Below are 24,092 nucleotides of genomic sequence, written 5' to 3' on the forward strand. Positions count from 1 at the left end.
CGAACCCGTGGAAAGTGGTCTTCCCAGATAGGCCCCCCACCTTGTTCTCAGAACCTGCCCGGACCAGCTGATAAGAGTATTGACAAATATTTTTAATCTTTCCCTACTACAATTTGAGGTTCCCATCTGCTTTCAGAAGACTACTATCATCCCAGTGCCAAAGGAAAACAAGGTAGTGTGTCTCAATGACTTCCGTCCAATGACTCTGATATCCATCATCACAAACTGCTTCAAGAGGCTGATCATAGTACACATCAACTCCAGCTTCCCAGACAGCCTTGAGCCACTGAAATGTGTCTATCACCGCAATAGGTCCAAGTCAGATGCTATCTCCCTGACTCTATACTCATCCCTGGAAAGTCTGGATAACATTCCAGATATGTCACACTCCTATATATTGACAAAACTTCCATCTTCAATACCACAATTTCAACCAAATTCATCTCCAAACACCTGAACCCAAGTCTCAGCTCCCCCCTCTGCAACTGGATCTTTGACTTTACGACCCATAGCTTGCAATCAATAACGATAGGCAACAAAACATCCTCAGTATTGGTGCTCTGGAAGGCTGCATTCTCAGCTGCTTACTATGCTCTCAACTGCTCTGACTCCATTTACAAGTTTGCAGATGACACCACTGCAATGGGCTGGATCTCAAACAATAACAAAACAGGGAAGAAAGGAGATCAAGCTTTTTAGCATGATGTCAAAACAGCCACCTCTCAATGCCTGCAAAACAACGGAGCTGGTCATCGACTTCAGGAAGCTGTGTGAAGTACATGCCCCAGTCTGTATAAATGGTGCTGTAGTGGAGACACTAAAGAGCTTCAAGTCTCCAGGTGTAAATATAACCAACAATTTGTTCTGGTCTGACCACATTGACACTACAGCCAAGGAAAACGCATCAGTGCCTCTGCTTCCTTAGAAGGCTACAGAATTTGGCAATCTCAGTTATGATTCCAATTTCTGCAGATACACTTTCTCTCCATATGCATGACAGTTTGGTAGGGCCCTGACCATTATACAAACCACCCCTTCTCAATCGACTTTATACTTTATACTCTGCCTCAGGAAAGCAGCCAATAATCAAGGAGTTCACAACCTGGCCATTCTCTCTTCTTACCTCTCCCATCAGGCAGGGGATAAAAAAGCTTAAAGTACCACCGGATTCAAGAACAGTTATTTCCCTGCCATAATTAGACTTTTGAATGGACAGCTCATATGCTGTGGATGAATTCCTGATCTTCTAATTTGCCTCGTTATGGCCCTTGCACTTGTTTTTTAATCTGCTCTTTCTCTGTAACTGTAACACTATATGGTCTCTTTTGCACCACCTGATATACCCTTGTATGGTACAATTTGCCCAGATAGCGCACAAAACAAAAGTTTTCACTGTATCTTTGTAGACGTGATGATAATAAATCCCCAACCAATCATAAAAATGGATTTTGACAGACCTTCAGGGCATCGTGGAAGAAAAGATAAAACTGGCTGAGTATATAGATTATTTTCTTTAAATTGCAGCTTGATAACATCTATCCTTTATTTGTAAAAATAAGTTAACGAATCTATGTTAATTATTTCATATGTCATGGCATAACATGCTCAAAAATAATTGTAAAAGTTTTACATTAACACAAACAAAATAAGAATAATATTTAACAATATTGCAATAAACAAAACAAAGACCAAAAATGAGAAATTTCCAAATTAAATAACTCAATTTTATTTTAACAACTAAAGATGAATATATCAGCTCCAAAATTAACTCCAAACTTTTAAAAATCAAACTTTGGATTTTGCAGTTTCACATTTTCTCTCCTTTTCATAGTTGGCCATGGCCTGAATAATGAGCTTTGGTCCAGTCTGTAGATTTTTCAGTTTTAAAAATGATCACTGAAATTAAGTCAACTTGCCTGCTTCAAACGAAGATCATGTGGTGACCCCAGTTCTTCAGAACCACTTAAATTCCCTGCCTTGAGAAGTTCAGGTAAAGCACCAGCTGGTTTTGGAGAAGATTCTTTCCTTCCCTGATAGACCAAAGGCACAGGTTTCATCCCAACTGTTAGCCCAGTGGACTGAATGACACTCTGTTTTTTGCCAGACTCATCATTTGTGTGAGAGGTCTGGAAAATGAGGGAAAGTTGCGACAAAACTGGAGGTTGCTTCAGCTGGGATTGGAATGAATGTGAAGTTTGAGAATCTGTGGCAAGATGCAAATGCTGGTTCATTCTTTTATCATATGAGTATTTAAGTTCACAAGCAGTTTGGCTCATTTCTTTTGACTCTTTCATAGTGTGCATCAAACCCTGCAAATAAAATTTAAATTCACTTGGTAAGACAAAATATTTTTTTAAAGAATTATAGGTTAGGTCCTTTAATTTTTTTTATACTATGCCCAATAATGTTCTTAAACTTAACTTTTTTAAACATCACCCTTAATGTAAATAATTAACTTTAATTTATAAACTGGAATCAGCGAACCTCAGCTAGGCATGCTAAGACTAGCGAGAAGAATCAAACCTGAGGATATAATGAGACCTGTTCTTACTTTCTTGAAAAGCACACATTTTTGAGGGTTGGGGAAATGTCTTGCCTCAATTATGATGGTCCACACAACTGAATAGATTGCCAACAATCACCATTTATCGCTAAATCTATGAACGGCCACTTAAGAAACACAAAGGTTAGATGTACATGTGGATGACACCCAAGGAGCATTCAAATGAATTTGTTTTACCCACATTAAAACTTTAAATGTTCTTTCATGCAGCTCGACAATGTACTTTTTTATTTCAGTGAAAATCCAACCTTATAAACTTAGAACATAGAACAATACAGCACAGGAACAAGCCCTTCGGCCTATAATGTCTGTGCCAAATGAGATGTAAAATTCGCAGCATATCCATGTATCTACTAGATTCTTAGATTCCAGTCACCCACTGCCCTCTGTATATAAAAAATACTTGCCCTGGACATCTCCTTTAAACTTAGCCCACACCCCTTAAAGCTATGCCATCTAGTCTTTTCCACTCTGAAAAAATATTCTACCCTATCTCTGCCTCTCATAATTTTAGATACTTCTGTCAGGCTCCGGCACTAAGGAGAAAACAATCCAGAATAATATCTCTACTGACCATCTAAAATTTACAATACCATGTTTTGCAATTCAAACTTTGGACGCCCCGTAATCTCTTTTCAATTTACCATATCTCTCACGCCCTTTTCAAAGTGGGTAGTGGTCTATGTAGAGCACTTTCCATGTGATTAGATTTTTTTAATTTGTAAAACAAACCACAATGAGCCTTTAAACAAGTCTTAGCTTAGTTTAGTTAAGAGATACAGCCCAACGGCCCGTCGAGATTGCTGAACAGCAACCACCCATACACTAGTGACAATGTACAAAAGCCAATTCACCTACCAAACAGTATGTATTTTGGAATATGGGAGGAAACCAGAGCACCCAGAGGAAACCCGCGCAGACAAAGTGGGAGAACGCACAAACTCCATATAGAAAATAGTGTGAAATCCCATAGTCAGGATCGAACACGGGATCTCTGCCATTGTAAGGCAGCAGCTCTACCACTGCGCCACTGTACTGCCCTTCTTTTATATTTAGAAGATAATTAGAGGTATCATTTCTTCTACCAAAACAAAAATCTCCCATTTACTGATGTACTATTCCAATATTTTTTAACCATTCCCCATCTTCCCACGGTTCTCTGCATATTATCCAACAGCACAGAAGCTCATGGAGGTCGTCATACTGTACAGCCCAGCCCACCCGTTCAAATTATATGAAAGTGGTTGCAAATTAGTTCAATTCCATGTTGTTTTCCAACATGGTTTAATTGTTTTCCCATTTAAGCCAATGCACTCCAAATCATAAAATACTGAACACAAAATTATATTTCCATATCCTGTTCCCCAACCCTCTGAAATCTTCACAGAGCCCAAAGAATTACCAATGAACGATACAGAAAAGGTAGATATTAAACATATACTTTGTCTGTTTTCATTAAAAAAAAACACCAACCATATATCAGAGAACTATGAAGAAGGAACAACGGAAGGAATATCTTACTAAAAAAGTATGAGAAATTGATGAGACTGAATTTCATAAATGCTGATGATCCAATGATCGACATCGCAGAGTTTTGAAAGGAGTGGCCACAAACTAAGAGGATGCATTGATTATCATCTTTTAAAATTCTAGAGATTCTAGAACCGTTCCCAAACATTGGGAGAGGTGAGGGGAGTAGCAAGTGTGACTGTACTGTTAATGAAATGAGGGAGAGAGAAAACAGCAAATCACAGACAGTTGGCCAATCAGTAGCAGGAAAGAATGCTGGAATCAATAACAAAGATTTGCAAAAATAAAGCACACCAGAAATAATAGGTTTGCTGCAAATCAGCATGAATCTATGATACAAAGTCATGTTTGTTTTCTCCATTTGGTTCCTTAGAGATGTGACAAATCGAATAAATTAGAGAATTAAATGATATTAAGCATAAAGATTCTCAAAAGACTTTGGATATGGTCTCACATAAAAGGATTGTCAACAAGGTCAGAGCATTTAGAAATGGGCAGAATGACTGATATGAATTGAGAATTAGTTAACAGACAAAGCACGGAATGGAAATAAACAACCAATTGGACCTACTGCACTTAGTAGACTATTGGTGCGGTAGAATGGCTATCTTATTTCCCTCTACAGAAGTCCCTGTCCGCCAAGTTCTGCTGGCACTTTTTCATCTGCTCAGAATTTCATTATCTGCACTCAGTCTGTCAAGGATCTCTGGTTACTAACTATTTCAACTTTCTTTCCCGTTTCCATACCGACTTTTCTAGCCTGGGTCTCCTCCATTGCCAGAGTGAGTGTGGAGTGAGTGAAGCAAACTGGAGGAAAAGTGCCTCATATTCCACTTGGGGAGCTTACACTCAACGGTATGAACAATGAATTCTCCAATTTTAGGTAACTAACCAACACCTCTATCCACGTGTCATTTGCCTGGCTTTGTCCCACCCCTACCTCTCTGCATGTTTGCTCCACCCCCCGCCCCCCCCCCCCCTCCTATTGCAATCAATCTGAAGGGTCGCGACACAAAATATCACTAATCCATAATCGCAAGTGATGCTGCCTGACCCACTGAGTTACTCCAGCACTTTGTGTTTTAGATCAAGATTCCAGCATCTGCAGTTCATTGTGTCTATATCGATGTATAAATAATATATGATCTACCGAGTGTTCTCAAGGAGGTGGATGAAGAGGAAGGTCATTATGTATGCAAGTGTAGGTATGCAAAAGAGAAATTGAATTTGCAACACTAGCATTTAAAAGGTGTTCATTTAATTTCCATCTTAAAATGTCAGACTAAAGATAAAAATAAAAAAGTAGACCAATTTATGGAAACAACTTATAATCTTACCTTTGTCTTCTTTGAATGTGGGGATTCAGTTTCAGAATCTGAATCAGCGTCCTCACTATCTTCTCCAATACTGTGGTCATCATCATCTTCATCATCATCGTCATCGTCATCATCGTCATCGTCATCGTCATCATCATCAAAGTCGTCAGAATCACTGCTGGTCAAACCTTCACTGGAAGAATCTGATGACGTGCCTGATTCACTCTCACTATTGCTGGAGCTTTCAATTGTTTTCTTCCTGGGCTTCTATTAGAGATATTATAAATTGAAGAAAAAAATATTCACTATCAGTGATTGAAATATTTGACTTATTTTATGGTTAAGGGACTGCATAAAAAATCTACTTGAAAATGAGAAGCAAATGTACCTTTTTGCTCTGATGACAGCCAACATGATTCTCACTTGCAACTAGGTACGACTGAATGAGCTGATAGTTGCTCCCTATTCTTCAGACACCTATGCTTTTACTCGGAAGGTGAACTTCAATTCCAAATAAGCCAACCCCTTGGAGAATCTTTAGCAAAGGGGGCAATGCTACTCACATGACTTCTTTAAAAATGGTAAATCACATCTTTTAATCTCTCTCCATTCATACAAACTTCACATTTAATGGACTGGCTAACAATCTGCTCCAACAACTCTAACATCAGCCATGACTTAATTATAGTTCATACCGATAAGTAACTATATCAAAACGTCCCGTCTCCCCTCACCCCCCCCCCCCCACCCCCCTCCCCCCCCCCGTCCCCCGTCCCCCCACCCATTAAAATAGATGTTAGCCTTTTCATATGTATGTAATATATATCAATATAAATTTAGCAGTATATCAAATTAAAAGTTGCATACCTTTTCTTTAACCTTATCTGATGGAGTTTCTGAAAGTCTACTTTGCTCAAGAATGCATTTCCTTCCTTTTCCAGAAATTGTCATGTGCGTTTGTCCAGATGAAATCATTCCAATGGTAGCCAATCCAGAAGTGCTGACTCCTGATACTGCTGTGATGCTGCTACCATTCAATGATCCATTCATACCTTCAAAGAAAACTGCAAATTGTGAGAAAAGCAATGTCCTATTTGTGCAAATAAGGTCAAACCATGGTTCTAGTTCCAGTATATAACAGAAACATGTTGCATGAAGTGCTAATCAGTAGCATCGTATGGTATTATATAAATTCATGAATCACTGAAATTAATTCATGCACAAAGGTAAAGCACTTCCAGAATGATAACACAATTTTAAACTCAATGTGTGTGTGCACTTTGAGGGGATGGGGGAAGCACTACAGGAAAGGCCAGGGAGACTTCACAAAAATATTTATTCACAAAGAAATAGGTAAATTGTTGTGTACTACTACCCCAATTCTGTATAACACCACCAGTAGCTGACGACATTCTAACAGGAGACAAAATTTAAAAAACTCGCTGTCAACTGACCAATTTATGGACTGTTTCAGTGTCGAAAAGACTATTTGGAACTTAAAATTAAAGAAATATTACAATCATTGACAATCACATAACAACGCAGTGTGCGGCACAGAGGCGCAGCGGTAGAGTTGCTGCCTTACAGTGCCAGAAACCCGGGTTCAATCCCGATTATGGGTACTGTGTGTTCAGAGTTTGTACGATCTCCCTGTGACCACATGGGTTTTCTCCGGGTGCTGCGATTTTCTCGCACGTCCCAAAGACGCACAGGTTTGTAGCTTAATTGACTTTTGTGAAACGTCCCTAGTTTGTAGGATAGAACTACTGTTTGGGTGATCGTAGTCGGCATGGACCAGGCGAGCCGAAGGGCCCGTTTCCACACTGTATCTCTAAACTAAACAATCTGTCAGATGGAAACTTCAATGCTAGGGTTGGGTGTTTCTGCATGCTTTTAGCCTTTGATGTGTTGTACATAGGTTACAGGTTGGTGATGTTCTGCCGCAGTTGCCACAGCAAATTGCTACAGTGCAAACTGTAGATATTACACTACAGCCACTGTATATTTTTGGGGACAAAGTCAATAGTTAGTCACATGAGTGGCATGTTGATTAAACTAGCAGCTTTGTCATTGGTGTCACTGATCTTCCTGATTGCTGGTGGAGCTGCACTCTTCCAGCCATGAGATTATTTTTGACATGTGACCTATATGATAGAGATATTTTAAGAAATGTATAGCTTCTTTGTTGATCTAATTGCTCCAGTTGACTTTCTGATCAATATTGATTTCCGGATTATCACAAGAAGGTGATTAGATTCCCTTTGTGTTGTTAATGGTCATTTAGCAGTGGGCAGCATCTCTGTCACTTGTCAAATATTACCCCCACTCTGGACATGGAGGCAAGACCCTTCATTATCTGAGGAACTGCAAACCTGAAAACATCACTGTGCAATCATTAGAAAACAACACCCCCTCAGCTTTTATATTGGAGGGAAGGTCACTGACAAAGCAAATGAGACAATTGTGTAAATGTTGCTTATCCTGGACTATGATGGCAATCCTGGACTATGATGGCAAGTGTCGCTCCAGCCTGTGATAAGCTTTCCTCTGATACAAACCAGTATTGCAGGGGTTCTTTGGTGCCATATTAAATGTAAATTGTATACTATCTAGGCCAGGCATTCTTACCTCAACTCTAGAATTCAACTCATTTGAGCCAAGGCTTTAAGAACCACTGTTGAGTGGAAGCAGCAAAATGCAAACACCTGCCTCGGTGAGCAGATTATTCGCAAGCATCCTTTAACAATACTATTGATGATTTCATTCATCACATTATCAGATGATTGGAGTAAGGTCAACCTGCAATTCTGGTCCAGAGATATCTGGGCCACCTGAAAAGCTTATCTGGAGGTGTCTCTGGTTGTGTTGCTGCATTCAGGATGTTGTGAAGGATTGTGCCTTTTGTTGTTTCCGGTGAAACAAGCTAGTTCCAGGTGACATTTAAAACAACTCAAATTGGTTCAAGATTTACATCTGTAATGGGTAGCATCTCAGAAGAAGGCTGAGAAGAACTAAAGACAAATAATTCATCTATATCTTTTGTGCTCAAACTCTGATTTGAAGATATTTGTCTACCAACAGAAGTGTGGTCGAATGGTAATTGTCTACCAGCAGAAGTAAAATGTACACAGCAGACTTGTAGATTTAACCTGAGATATTGGCCATGGGATCATTAAAAATCATTCACTAACTGTCACCTCTTGATGTAAGCTTCACTGCAGAAATTTGAGTTTGGACAATCTAAATGCCTTCTCTGTTCGTTACATATCAGAGAAAGATGATGGTTTCTGTGCAAATTACAAATGGTATTAGCACAGGAAGCTTCTGGCCCACTATGCATGCGTCAGCTCTCATGTTCTGTATTTAGTATCCTTTCTTCACTTCCTACAGACCTTTACACATACACAATGAAACATTGAGTACAAAACCATAATATAGACAATGCTTTCCATAGCAACTTGAAGTGGGTCTAATTCAGGTTTGACTCGTGGTTAATGGACTGCGTTAAAAATCTACTTGAAAATGAGATGCAAATTTACATTTTCCTTGCTCTTGATGTCAGCCACCATGTTTCTCACTTGCAACCAGATACGAGTGATGTGGATTATTGCAATGACATGATAGCCGCCCCCTATTCCACAGTTACCTATACTTTTACTGGAAGGTGACCTTCAGTTCCAAATAAACCAAACCCCTTGAGCAATCTTCTGCATCAAAGCATGCAATGTTACTCACATTGGTCTGGCTGCCATTTCAAACAATTGGTACCAACACAAATTATCCTTTTAATGGCAAGCTGCACCCCAGTAAGAGTCGCTGCCATGCCAGATTTTGTGCTACGCAGACATGTGCAACATGCAGCATGCAAAGCTCTCTGCAAAAGCAATTTCTCAGTACTGTCTTCAATTTAAGGATTTGGTGAGGATGGAGCTGGAGTAAATAAACAATTCTAATACATATGGAAAGGATCACAATCCGTCAGCACATAAAATCCAACTTCAAACTACCATAATCTCTCATTAGGGCTCCCCTCAGAACCAGAGATTAAAATCTCTTTAGTTACTATGTTTAAATGATTTTAAGGAATCAATGAAATTAATCCTTGATTTAATTTTCAACTTTATCTGGGCTCTAATAGATCCCCAGCTTACTATTCCATTAAAATTGTTTACCACTAATTATAATGTTTAATAATACCAGAGGTACTGGGATCTACAGCTTCCCACATATAAAGTCTAGTCGTTATTCTGATTAGTATTTTTTAAAACTGAGAACATTTTAAATTCAAACTCTCTCAATAAATTTATACAAGATACTAATTCTTATTGGCCCTATTATAAATTAATTAGAAATAAAATAAAGTTTTTTATGTTTTCATGCAGCAATGGATAATAAATTCAAAATAGCCAAATATTCAATAGATCATATAAAATACATTTCAAAAATAGAGACCATCTTGTCGCCGTCAGAAACGTGGCAACTCTTTGTGTATTATCTAGATGAAGTCTGCTGTATGATTTTACTGTGTTGTATGCTAAAACATAGAATTTCACTGTACCTAGGTACACGTGCAATACGGTATAATTCCATTCTTTCATTTGTACGTAACTAACTATACAATGGAAGAATATATATAGTCTGCTCACCTTTTTGCGTCCCTCGACCAAATTTGTTCACATTTCGGGAATGGAATGGATTAGAATCATGGTTTGGTGCAGAAGCAGCAAACACCGGTGGAATTCTGAGCATGCCTGATGGGAAAAACGTTGTTCCTGCACGTGTCGGAGAGTCTGTAGCTCGCCACCATTCAGTGCCTTCACAAAATCAAAACAATATCTTTGTATGAGGCGCTGCATTCATGTAGAACAATCAAATTATTTTTGTCCATAATTGACAGAATTTAAACAATCCAAATCAGCCCTTCAGAAATAAACACTTTGATTTGGTTGGCCAAAGCCTGGTGGATCTTCTGGTTGATAATAATTTCAACTCCCTTTCCCATTCCCATAATGACATTTCTGCCCTGGGCCTCCTCCATTGCCGAAATGAGACCACACCAAATCTGAGGAACACCACCTCATATTCTGCTTGGGTGGCTTACTGCACAATGGTATGAACATTGAATTTTCTAATTTTAGGTAACCAACGTACAAACACAACCCTGCCACCACCCCCCCCCCCCCCCCCCCTCCCCTATCCACCTATCACTTGCCAGGCGTTGTCCCGCTCCCACCTTTCTTCCAGCTTTCTCCTCCATACTTAATCAGTCTAAATAAGGGTCCCAACTCAAAACGTCATCTATCCATATTAGTCACAGATTAATACAGTGTGGAAACAGGCCCTTCGGCCCAACTCGCCCACACCGGCCAACAATGTCCCAGCTACCTTAATCTCACTTGCCTGTGCTTGGTCCATAACCCTCCAAACCTGTCTTATCCATGTACCCGTCCAACTGTTTCTTAAACGACGGAGTCCCAGCCTCAGCTACCTCCTCTGGCAGCTTGTTCTGATAATATTGGCCAATTTAGTATGTGACAAAATGGAGGATTTCTGCCTTTGCAAAACCTGCTTGGCATTTTTTCTGCAAAAGCTGCAAAACCATGAGGATCATGGCTCCAGAATATTTGGGTCCTGGGAGGAAGCTAAGTACAGGGTGATGTCCAGATGTCCCCTCAATTGTTAATATGTATGAGGGTTTTGCAGAAAGAGCTGAGCCTTGCTGCAAATACATGATCAAGATTGTTTGGGGAAAGGTATGTTACAATGCCATTGTTAACTATGTTGCACGGTCTTTGCATTATCTTGTGATTGGTCAAGGCAAGGGGCCTTGCCCGAATTGTTTATGTTACCTGGTAAAATGTTTCTTTACTTAGGGGAACTGTCTTCCATTAGGATCTTTATGTAGAAACAATGTAAAGAAGTATTTTGTGATTGGGTTAGGGAAGTGTCAATTAATGTATTGTATGATCTTTATTTAGGGCTTGGATGGGATGGAATTGAAATGTCCATGAAAGTTTCGTTAATCAATTAGGACCCTACTAAAGAGGGTGCAACTTTGGACCTCCTCCGAAGGAACGAGGTACATATGTTACAGGAGCAGAATCAGGCCATTCAGCCCATACCATCTACTCTGCCATTCAATCTGCCCTCTCAACCCGCCTTCTCCCCATAAACCTGACACTCGTACTAATCATGAATCTATCGATCTCCAACTGAAAAATATCCAATGATGGCCTCCACAGCCTTCTGAGGCAATGAATTCCACAGTCACCAACATTTGCAAGTGGCTTGAGTCGGCAGGGGTGCAACTTTGGAACAAGTGATCGTAATTCTATTTGTTTAAATAAGTCCTTCTTGAAAATATCCCATGTACTTTCCAAGTGTAATCACAATTGTAACACTGCAAACACAGTAGCTAATTTATGCACACCTATGTGAAAATCATCAGGCTACTTGTTTTAATGGTTAATGAAGGAGTAAATATTATCCAGGACAACTGCAATTCCTCAAAGTAACACATGTTATTATGTTCATCTGGGAGAGGAGATTGGTTCTTGCTTTCATATCTCTTCTAAAAGGAGGTCCCTCTGACAATGCACCATCCTCGGAGTGCATTTGAGTGTCAGCTCGCTATTTGTAGTATAGGCCATCCACCAATCTGACTCAGGGTAGCTGGCTTGTGCATTGACGGAGATTTGCTGCAAACATTCAAAGAGTGGAACTGGTTCCTGAAGACGACTGATACCGAGTAATATATGCTGAATGCTGATTTTGCCTTCAGGTATCAGTGGAATATTTCTTAGAATTAATTTATACCATGAATTGCTGTGACATTTCTTATAATGTATTCGCCAGAAACTAAACTGATTCTGGTGAGTAAAAGGAATTAGAATTATCACATTGCTCAGTAGCAATGACGTGAAAAAGAAAGTTGGTCCATTTGATTTTTTCCATCTTGTTGTATGTTCACATGACAAACTACACTTAGAAAAAGAGAACTAAAATTCTGGAACTTTTGAAATATTGGGTTTGTATAAAGCAATTTTACAGATGACTCAAATTAGAATATTGGATCAATGTCTCGTTAATGCCCATCACCAAAAAACTGACTAGATCTGCATCAGCGTAAATTAATAAACCCTCAAAAGTACTGTATTATTTCTTTAAATATTAAGCAAGGTTGCTTTCCTGCACTCAGGATCACATTCAGCAGACAGTGGCCACTGTTTAAGAGTTAGTATAAGATCCCAACTTGAATTATTGTTCCCTTTAAATGCTGCCAATGTGCGCTCCTGGGACCCATCTCAAAATAGCACTACAATTAATAATAATTATAATATTTAAATTCTGGTGCACATGCAACCAGAATGGATGAGCACTTCCTGCCCAACACGTTGGGAAATTAAAGAGTTAGGTAATTAATTTAGTTAGGTAATTAATTTATTTGGAGCAAATCTTCATGCAAAGTAAACAAACACAAACATGAAGAGGCAATTTGGTTCTTACAGCCTGCTCTGCCATTTAATACAATTCTCTATTTCTCCTTATCCTAATGGTAACTTTCTTAACCGATATCCAGAATCTGCGACCCCCTCCCCCTGTTGTAGAAGTGACTCCAGCTACGGAAAACACAGCCCCTGCATTCAGCTTGTTAAGACCTGTCAGAATTCTGTAGAGCAAAAAATAAGCTGCTCAAGAAATCAGCGGATCTGGCAGCATCTGTAAAAGGAAATGTCTGAAGGGTCCCAACCAAAAACGTTGTCAGTCCCTTTTTCTTCCACAGATGCTGCCTGACCCGCTGAGTTCAAAATTCCAGCATCTGCGGTCTCTTGTATCTCCAGAATATTGTAGTCCAAAGAGATCTGCTCCCATTTTTCTTGAAACTCCAGCTGAATCAATCCAATCTCTCCTCATATAACAATCCCACTATTCGAAGAATTAGCCTATTGAACCTTCATTTACAATCCCTCCATGTCAGTTATATTTATTCTTAGGTAAGGAAACCAAAGCTACACACAATACTCCAGGAGTGATCACCTATCATCATAATTGACCATCCTTACTCCTTCAAGCTTAATGTGCCATTTGCCTTCTTACCTGCTTGCTTTCAGTGACTGTTAAACAAGGGCATCCAGATCCCTTTGTACCTCAACATTTCCTAATCTACCACAGTCCGGTGGGCGGCGCGACTCACGTCGCAGCGGCCTCTGCAGTCCGTCTGTCTTTTTTTATTTTTTGTCCCGTTTTAATGTCGTTTTTATTTTTTTTTGATGGGGTATGTGTGTGTGTGTGGGGGGGGGGGGGGGTGGGGGGTGGGGGGGAAACTTTTAAAATCTTTCCCCTGCACGGAGAACCCGACCTTTTCCCTGTCGGGTCTCCGTTGTCATTGGGGCTGCAACGTGGAGTGGCCTCCGGCAGGAATGACCTAGGGCTCCAGTCGCGGAGCTGCGGACCTATTCACCATCGTAGAGCTGGCCGAGTTCGGAGCAGGTGCAGCGGTGGTGGCGCGCTGCTGCGACCCGACCCCGGGGATTCCGAGGCTTACCGTAGGTCTGGTGGACAGTGACACCGGGAGCCCGTGGGTCCCTGGTGGGAGACCGCTTTTCGGGGCTTCCGCAACGGCGATTTCACTCGCCCGAGTCGCGGGGTCGAGGAGTACCTGGAGTGGGGTCTTACATCATCGCCCAGCATGGCTTCAACGGCTGCGGGACTTTGCTAGCGCCCGCCGGGGGCTCCAACAACAAGACCCGGAGCAGGGCCTTGCATCACCCGGCGCGGCATTAATGGCCGCGGGACAATTGCCATCGCCCGCCGGGGGCTTTGACTCTGACATCGGGAGGGGAATGGGTAGTGCAGAGGAGAGATAAGTTTTTTTGCCTTCCATCACAGCGAGGAGGAGATGCGCTGTGATGGATGTCTGTGTAAATTGTGTTGTGTCTTGGGTCTTTTTTTCTTGTGTGTATGACTACAGAAACAACATTTCATTTGAGCCTCTATGAGGTTCAAGTGACAAATAAATTGTATTGTGTATTTATATATACCCGCCTTTAGTTTTCCAATCAAATTGGATAGCTTCACATATAGAGATAAGTCTGCTGCAACACATATTTTCAGAACACCGGTTGGATTTAACAATTGATAAATCAGTAAATCAAACAACAAACAAAAAGGTGTCCTGCACAAAAAAAGTCTGGGAGGAAGAAAACTATTTCCTTGTAACTCCCTACAATAATCAGACATCATTATCTCTTAAGAACACAATCTGCCAGTTTCTCTGCTTGTCGCCATTGAAACTGACAAGCAATGGTTTCTCTTGACATTTGTGAAATATTCAATTAAACAATGCAACATAGAGCCCTTGGTATTTTTAGATTGCAGTAATAGCTGAGTCTCACGTTACGAGTTGACACAAGAGGTACTCCGAGTTAAAACTCGTGGTAATAACGTACGATTAACGTACGGAACTCGTGGACGCAACTTAGAGACTCGTGGCGCTAACGGCAGGTACTCGTGAAACCTGTCAACTCTTGCAAAAAATCAAACATGTTTAAAATTTTCCACAAGTCAATTTTACTCTTGTGGTTAAGAATTGAAACATTTTAACTCGTTGTAAGAACGTAGTGGCCCGTGCGTTTACCTTAGTGTATCGTGAGTCTACCGTGGGAACTCATTAACTCAGCGGGCAGGCAGCAGCAGATTGTCGCTCCCTTCAGTTTCCCAGCGACAATCTTCAGTTTCCCAGCGACTATTTTTTAATAACAGGAACATTTTACGATGAAATGCAGAAAATAGTCAAGAGCGGCGTGCCCGCTGACTCCCATCCCCCCCCGGCCCCGGTCTGGGGCCACTCTGGGGGAGAGCCCCGGACCGGGGGGGGGAGTCAGCGGGCATGCCGGCTCTTGACTATTTTCTGCATTTCATCATAAAATGTTCCTGTTATTAAAAATAGTAATGTCTATCCTGTCATGAGTAATGTGTGAGCCTGCAGCCCTTCACCCCCCTCCCCTCAGTCCGACACCGAGATCCTGCTGAAGATGGGCAGCTGCCGGCTGGATGAAGTGACAGCGGGTACCGTAGGGGCAGAAGCTGATGGTGTGCAAGGTACGTCTTGTTCTTGGGGTGGCAGATGAGGGGGCGCAGCTCGGGCTGTGGGCGAACTGCCACTTGCCGCCGTAGCGGCCCATCGGGGAACGGGTTCCTTTGGAGTTGGAGCGGGGCTGGGTTGGAGTTGCTGCTGGCTGTGGGTCCCTGGGTTCTCCATGCTTGCAGTGGGCCTGGTGGGCCTGGGGGTCGGTGTCCCGTTGGTCCTGACGTCTCCGGCCACCCCCCTGGACTGGAGCTGAGACTGGGAACTGTACCGCCCTTGCCCCCTCCTTCTGCAACTGCAAACAACTCCACTCTCCTGCTCACCTAACCCACCCATCCCCCCCCCCCCCCCACCTTCCCCTCCCAACTCCAGTCCCGTCCCGACCCCCTGGGAAACTGAAGGGAGCGAGTGCCCCGGGGCGACTGGCACGGACCTGCTGGCATCGCTGACGTGAAGACGTGCAAAGCCCCCGCGCCGGTGCAATGGGCGGGGAGCTGGAGAGGGGAGGGAAGGGGTCACACACATGGCCGGGAAGCAGAGGGGTGTAGGTGGGGCTGGTGACAGATAGGGTGGAGAATGAGTGGAGAAAGACAGAAACACCGACGTGCAAAGGAGACCTACAACAGTGCATGATCTCTCTCACGTTATGGCAGGTGATTGTCGCCTGCCCGCTGTTCTGACGCTAAAGCCTTGGGATCGTTGCCCTTCGTGTTGGCGTGGAGGGGGAGGGGGGTATTGTGCTGTTTGGTCGCCCCCTACTATCCCAGGGACAGGGAGACACAGCGGCTTTTGAGACTGGTGGGCAATCACTTCCAAAGTGTCTGCCCACACAGTCAGTACACCTCTCCTACACTTGTCTCCCGCACTAAGATCATCCTGCAGAGAATGATCCCAGCCTAACCCAAGAGCCATGTCACCCCAGACAGATTAATGACGCCCCCCCCAACCTCTCTCCACCTCAACTCACGCCTGGGCACCAAAGCAGCTCAGGAGGCGAACCCTGAGCCCCGTCTCACAACAATCTGATGTGCACATCCTTCCACATTCAAAGATTTAATCTCCCGTCTCCCCGCAGTGTGTAGACATGGCAGTAAATTCAATTAAAACATATCAAACCTGTGTGTTTCAAACAAATCATAAGTATAACTGCTCTGGCACTGGATGGTGCGCATTTTCCCTTTGTAGGTCACATCAATAGATGCGGCCGCGCTGAATTCTATCTTTAAAACAAAGCCACAAAGGATGGAGAGGTCTTCTTTAACACTGTTGCTTATTAAAACATAACACTGTTGCTTATTAAAACAAACCTTCAATCAGGATTGGCTCAAGAGTAACTCGGGAGTCGAACTTGGAACATCGCAGAAATGACAAGTAAACGGCAAACTTGTCATACCTGTGGGAACTCGGTTAAACTCTCGATCATACACTTGCAATCTCGTACACAACCACGAGTCTTTCACTCGGGGTACCTCGTGTCAACTCGCAACGTGAGACTCAGCTTTAACGAAAATAAACTTATAGCTGTTAAAGAAACATTTTAAAAAATCCTGCAGTAAAAACATTGTTATTGCGTGTCTGAAACTCTCAAGCATTGACCCTCCTTTTCCACATTGACACAATTAGTTTTTAAATAATGCAATTTTCTATAAAATTAGGTTTCTTAGGAGTTAATGTAAAACTACCAGTATTTGTTATTCTGCATCTGCCACATATTTCCTCACTTAAACGAGCTGTCCAAATCACTTAAAGCCTCTTTGCATCTTCCTTGGAGCCCACAATCCCACCCAGCTTTAAGTCATCAGTAAATTTAGAAATGTTATTTGGTTCTCTCATCCAAAGTATTAGATTGTCCAATTGTGGAGTGTAATTTTAAAATAAACCAAAAGCTTAGAGTCACCTGGAAAAGAAAGTTGTGTGTGTCCCACCAAGGCTGAAGATGCACCAATTGTTCCCAGGCCACCGAACTCTGAACGCCCTGAGCTTGTAGTGTGCAGTCCAAATGCTGCATGGTTAACCATTGGGAAGGCACTCGATACTGCGGACAAATTGAAAGGCTGATCTCCAGCTGCTGCTCGAAACATTTGCCCTGCGGTTGAACAAAAGGGAACATGCTTTACCATTTGAGGGATTATATATCGGGAGTAAATAACATTTTAAAAGTGTTAAAAAAACAAGTTGTATGAAACATTCCAAATGTTTTATGAATTGTATTCAACTATATTTTGAATCCATTTTCCATATTCAATGCGAATGCAAATCTGTTTCATAAGCATTGTTGAAGAACAATTTCTTGCAGAATTAAGTCACTAATCATACTACAATAAACATTTCACCCACAACTGTAATGTTTCAGGTTTAACACAACCATCAATATATGAAAACCGAAGGAACACGAGCATCTGGCAAGTAGCACATGTCCATGTAACAAGACTCAATGAAAGTGAAAATAATTTGCATCCTACTATAATTTCAAGAAATGAAGAGCCAACTACAAATAGAGAAACTCCTGAAGGACTGCGCACAGCAAAAGCTCCTGAAGGGCCGTGGGTGAGGAACGGGGAAACCTGCCTGGAGTAGGAGCAACGCCTCAGGCTGGTCTCCTGCACGCCCCGGAGGACCAGGAATTGAAAAGGAGGGCGAAGAGAGTCGGCAACGTGGCTGGACAAAGGGCCGGTTAGAAGAACCGGGGGGGGGGGGGGGGGGGGGTCTTGCTTCTGCACCCTCACGGGCAGCTGTGGGAGGCATCCCCAAGGCACGAAGGCTGAAGGTGGCTGGGCGAGGAAAGAGCAACAGTTTACTTGCGATCCGGATGGAGACGAAGGCTGCAAATGGCCTTTATGGATGGCTGCAGCTGGGACTATGAAAATGATGCCAATACCTGGCGACTAGCATATGGACAGTGGGCCGTTTCTTTAAATTGTGTACTTAATAAGAGATTGTATGTATGCCGATAATCTTACAGATCTGAATGCAAAATGAGAATTTCACTGTACCTTGATACACCTGATAACAAAGAACCATTTAGTTTTTTTTAGTTTAGAGATACAGCGCGGAAACAGGCCCTTCGGCCCACCGGGTCCATGCTGACCAGCGATCCCCACACATTAACACTTTCCTACACCCACTAAGGACAATATTTACATTTACCAAGCCAATTAACTTCCAAACCTGTACATCTTTGGAGTGTGGGAGATCTCAGAGAAAACCCATGCAGGTCACGGGGAGAACGTACAAACCGTACAGACAGCACCCCTAGTCGGGATCGAACCCGGGTCTCCGGCATTGCATTCGCTGTAAGGCAGCAACTCTGCCGCTGCGCCATCATGACCGCCCACCGTTTAACCATTGAGAAATCCTATTTGGCATGACAAACGATAAATTATATATTTTGCCTAGAAAATGTATGGCTTGGGAAGAAATGAGACCAGCAGGATGCAAAATTCTGCATGGAAACCTAATTTAAGGCATTGGAGAAAATGGAGCCAAACTGGTCAACAAGCATATGGAATGATTGACAAACAACAGAAGCAATGAATAAGCTTTAGAGCTTGATTATGTGATCAACCATATCAAGGAGGTAAAGGGAAAATCATGATTACGATCATGATGTTATTTGAGGCCAGTCTGATGCTGAATGTTCTGCAGTCATGATGGTACAGAAACTGATCGAAAAAAATTGCAACAGATGGTTACAAAACTAGAGACAACACACTCAAAGACCCATGAAAGAACTGCTGGGAAAATGCATTTTATCGTCAGAAGTCCTGAAAGTACAACAGTCCCATCTGGTTAATATTTCTACAACTATAGAAAACTACAGGCAATGGTGAACCACTAATCAAAATTACCTTAGTTTCCATGTAAATGCCGATTTCAATCTCAGTTCCTCTCACACTCTGAAGTATTTGTACAAATGTTATATGTAAAAAACGATGAAAATTACTATTAATTTAAACGATTTCAGCACTAAATTCAAATTTCTGGAACTTCAACCAGAACAAAAAGCAACCAATTGCATTTTGTTTTGCCTCAATTACAGGAAACCAGTTACAAATCAGAGGGGAAAAAAAGCTTATGTAGTTCTGGTCTTGAGCATTAGAAAAGATGCAAAATATAGATTCTCTACTCAGAGAATAATTAGAATACAAAGGTACACAAAATGCTGGCGTAATTCAGGGGGACAGGCAGTATCTCTGGAGAGAATGGGTGACGTTTCGGGTCAAGACCCCTCTTAAATTTGTTACACATGTAATAGTTGGCATAAATACATTGACAGATAATTAGACATGTACATAAGGAAGAAATGTGTAAATGAATATGATAAAACAAATATGTTACATGGACTGGCACATGCAAGTCAAAAATACCAGCAGTCTAGATGGGTTGTAGGAATAGTTTCTTTGCTAATCTATGTACAGTAAAACGTGTACAAAGATGCATCTGTCCGAAAGCTTCAACATCCCCAAACGACTTACAATACAATGACTACAGACGTCAATTGTTGCCACAGATATTTGCAAATTGAAAACAAATGGATAGAAATTCCATTTGCCACTTAAAGCTCAAAAGGAGTGGGTCAGGCAGCAACCCTGGAGAACATGGATTGGTGACAATTCAGGTCGAGACCCTTCTTCAGACTTCTTGGAGAACATGGATAGGCAATGTTCTGGGTCAAGACTGAAATGTCCAGGTCAAGTGTCTGAAGAAGGGTCTTGACCCAAAAGGTCACCTATCCATGTTCTCCAGGTATGCTGCCTAACCCGCTGAGTTACCTCAGCACTCTTGTGTCCTTTTGTGTATTAACCAGCATCGGCAGTCTTTGTTTCTACCAATTGAAGCTCAAGCATAAAACGACAATAGAGTTTAGAGCAAGCAGGCACGGTACTCGCTATCAAAATATGGAGGGGACCGGGGGACACAATTTTTTGGCGGCCGCGCACACACACATGTGCGAGGCTTCAGAGGTTCAATCCAGCGCTAAATGCAACTTAACTCTGCCTGCCTCACCGGGTTAACCTACAAGTCCTGACTGGACTGACGGGACACCAGCGCTGCTTCTCCGCGCTGGCCATATTTCCCGCAAGCCCAGGCAGGTTAACCTGGTGGGACAGGCAGAGTTGAGCTGGGTTAAACGCTGCTTGTCTGCGCTGGCTGTGGGCCTGGGGGCACAGCTCCCGTCTGACTCCCGACCTCTTTGGCCACCCGTGGGGGCACTCGGGTGGGGACGGGACAGTGCCGGAGAGCTGGCCGGGATCGATCCTGGCTGCGGATGAGGCGCAGGTCTGTGCCACGTCTCCCTCCTCCAATCACCGCACTCTATCCTCAGTCCCACCTCCCGCCCCCCACTCCTCCCTCCTCCAATCATCGCGCTGAATCATCATGTCCCGCCCCCATTGCCTGTTGACCGACGTCTCTCTCGTCCAATCGGCGCCCTCGATCAGCTCCACTGTCTTGCGGAAAGCGGAGATTTATTAAAATCCGGATTACAAAAACTTGGGGGGGATGTCCCCCACCTCTCAAAACATGGGGGGGGGACGTGTCCCCTCTGGCCCCCCCCCCGGGTTTTCCGCCCCTGAAAGCAAGGAACTTTGGTGGGTTTATTTTTCACCCTTTATAGCAACAGGAATAAAAACTACCACAGAGATTGGTGCTCTTATAGATGCAGCGTAAAACAAAACACAATATCACAAAAGTGACAAATTGCACCAGAACAACCATAATTAACTTACAGTGGGCAAATGATCTCCAGGACACTCCCTCAAGCAGCCTGGGAAGCAATTCTAGTTCTTACAAATATTATGTATGGTAAACCTGGCATAAGTATCTTGTCATAGTGTGCCAGTAACACCATTTCAACCAATGAAGACTGCAGAGAGTACCACCACATTCCACAATTTGCCAGTCAGGAAGGATCTGGGGTAAGGTTGGGAATGTCTTGGCATCCAACAAGGCCTTAAAATAGGAATCTAAATATTCCATATTTCCAAGATCAGGTGGACAATAGCAGAGTTCAGGAAAAGGAAAGGATGCAAGGAACAGAACTCTGGATAAGATATGGGGAATTCCCCATTGTGACTTGTGAACAAATAGAGATCAAGGAACTGAGCCTTGGGGAACACAAAAGCAAGAAAAAGAGAAGAAAATTCGACAAAGTGAAATAGAATGGAAAAAACTAGGACACAAACACAAGTATTGTTTTCAAAGCCAGAAACACGAGCAATCACTTGAGGTGGAATGTGTAAATGACCCAGTCATTCGCACAACATGGTACAACATAGTTTTATTAAAGATCACTTACAGTACACTTCAGAATGTTATTATAGCTTGTGTAGCGACTATTCGACTGCCAGCATGAGAAGAGTTCTGATAATATAAACTGTATAGTAGGCGGAGTTTCTACTAATAAAGCACTACAATTGGTTAGTGTGGAGTGTAACCAATCTACATCTTTTCTTGTAGAACTGAAATGAAGCACAACTAAATGCAAGCCTTTGAGCAGAAACACACCAATACGTGATGGCTAAATAATACAGTAACCGAAACGCTAATAACGCATACAGGGACGTATAGATGGTTACACAAAATATTCATATCTAAGAGGTGGCCTACAGACCCGCCCTGCGCACGTGCGGTATAGATCTGTGTCTCCTCCCTTCACCGAGGAAGTAACCGGGGACGGTGCCGGAGACCCGCAGGGTGGAGGCGGCGAAGCCGGTGAGTGGGGCGCAGAACGTTGTGGTGAGGCCATAGGGGGCACGGTCAGTAGCTGCTCTGCAGCAGGAGTCAGTCCAACAGTAGGAGGGTACATCAGACGCGTGACCTCTGGATACGAAACTGCAGGACGTGGTTCCTTCACAGGAAGAAGATGTTAACAGTTGCGTCTGTAAAGGCCTCCGTCGGCGCAAACTAGGTGGGAGCGCACTTCCTTGGCAGGGCTCTGAATGTGACACAAACGGCCATAGCCCTTGTCGGTCTGAAGGCGAACAACTCGTCCACTAGAGAGAGGTTTAAGTGGGTTGCTAGACCTGTCGAAAGATTGTTTCTGTGCATCGCGTTTCAGCTGGAGTTGTTTCTGGACAACGGGAGGTGAACGGTCCTGTGGCTGCAGCAGCTGCTGGGGCATGGGCAGAACAGCTCAGGTTTGACGAGACATCAGGCGTTGGGCTGGAGACCCCAGTATTGGGTCACGGGCGATGTTCCTTAATTTGAGCAGGTCCAAGTATACGTCAGATTTAGCAAGGTGTGAGCGCTCCATTAATTGTTTGGCGCTACGGACTGCCCGTTCTGCGAGCCCGTTGGACTGTGGAAATTCAGGGCTGCTGGTGACATGGCGAAAATCCCTTAGTTGAGCAAAGTTTTTGAAACACTGACTGATGAACTGACTGCCGTTATCAGAGAGGAGACGTGCACGGGCGCCGTGCACGGAGAAGTGGCGTGACAACCTTCGGATGACTGCGTCAGATCTGATTGTTTCGAGTAGGTCAATTTCGAACCAGCCTGAATACGAGTCAACGAGAACCAGATAGTGTTTTCCACGCCACTCGAATATGACAGTAGCGACCGTGAATCACGGCAGAGGCGGAACAGGTTGTTTCTGTTGGTGTGGCGTTATGCTGTTGCAGACAGCGCTTACTTCGACTTTTTCACGTATATACTTGGTCATATCAGGCCATTAAAACATGCTCAGCGCTTGTTGTAGGGTTGCTTCCACACCGGGGTGGCCCCTGTGGAGGGCATCAAAGTAGTTGTCCCGAAAGAACAGCTGGGATGACTGCTTTGTGACCCTTGATTATAACCCCGTCCTGTAGTACCAGTTCGTCGCGAACAAGGTAGTATGGGCAAATCGTCAGTGGGGTGCTGTGTTGTGTATCCGGCCAACCACGCCGGATGACTGAAGCAAAGTAGGTGAGAATTGGAGCACTGGCCAGTTGCAACTTGAGGATTTTGAAAGCTCTTTGGTGTTGTGAGTACCAGGACCAGACAGTGTCCTTGTGAGTCAGTTCCCGCAGGGGGGGCAGATATATCGCTGAGGTTGGGAATGAATTTCCCCAGGTAGTTGACCATTCCCAGGAATCTCTGTAAACTCGTAGCGTCAGTGGGAACTGACATCTCGTTGTTGGCAGTGGTCTTGGATGGGTCCGGTCTGAGACCATCACTAGTGAAAACATGGCCTACATAGTTCACCTCTGTGACACGAAATCTGCATTTTAGAGGGTTGAGCTTGAGGTGGATGTCTTTGGCACGGTCTAGTACTTTTTTTAGATTGGCATCATGTCAGCCGTGTCGTGTCCAGCAACGAGAATGTCATCGACAATGATGGCGCAAGGATACCCCGCAAATAATTGTTCCATTGTGCGCTGGAAAACCTCGCTAGCAGAGTTGATGCCAAAGGGCATTCTCAGGAATTTGTAACGGCCAAAGGGGATGCCGAACGTGGTGAGATTGGACGAGTCAGGGTCCAGCTGAGTCTGCCAAAACAAACTTTTGGCATCCAGAACAGAGAACACAGATATACTGCCTATCTGAGCAGCAACTTCCTCTACTGTTCGCATCGGGTAATGTGGCCGTTTGATCGCTGTGTTTAGGTCTCTGGGGT

General features: G+C 43.2%; 1 protein-coding gene across 13 annotated transcripts in view; it reads right to left on the reverse strand.

Annotated features, from left to right (window-relative positions):
• Window positions 1–24,092, reverse strand: part of baz2b (bromodomain adjacent to zinc finger domain 2B) — a 233,331-nt gene that overhangs the window by 92,311 nt on the left and 116,928 nt on the right. For 12 of the 13 annotated variants that reach the window (XR_004412578.1, XM_033024116.1, XM_033024114.1 and 9 more), the window contains 5 exons: window positions 17,394–17,582; window positions 10,056–10,223; window positions 6,277–6,461; window positions 5,431–5,676; window positions 1,917–2,309 (listed from right to left, as the gene is read on the reverse strand). Coding sequence is in view for 12 of the 13 variants with exons in the window: in XM_033024116.1 (XP_032880007.1) it covers window positions 1,917–2,309; window positions 5,431–5,676; window positions 6,277–6,461; window positions 10,056–10,223; window positions 17,394–17,582 (1,181 nt within the window). In the remaining variant the exon portion in view is untranslated. The remainder of the gene's footprint in view (window positions 1–1,916; window positions 2,310–5,430; window positions 5,677–6,276; window positions 6,462–10,055; window positions 10,224–17,393; window positions 17,583–24,092) is intronic. The other variant, XM_033024125.1, reaches the window with a different exon arrangement.

This window comes from Amblyraja radiata, chromosome 7 (genome assembly GCF_010909765.2).
Source record: "Amblyraja radiata isolate CabotCenter1 chromosome 7, sAmbRad1.1.pri, whole genome shotgun sequence".
NCBI classification, from domain to species: domain Eukaryota; kingdom Metazoa; phylum Chordata; class Chondrichthyes; order Rajiformes; family Rajidae; genus Amblyraja; species Amblyraja radiata.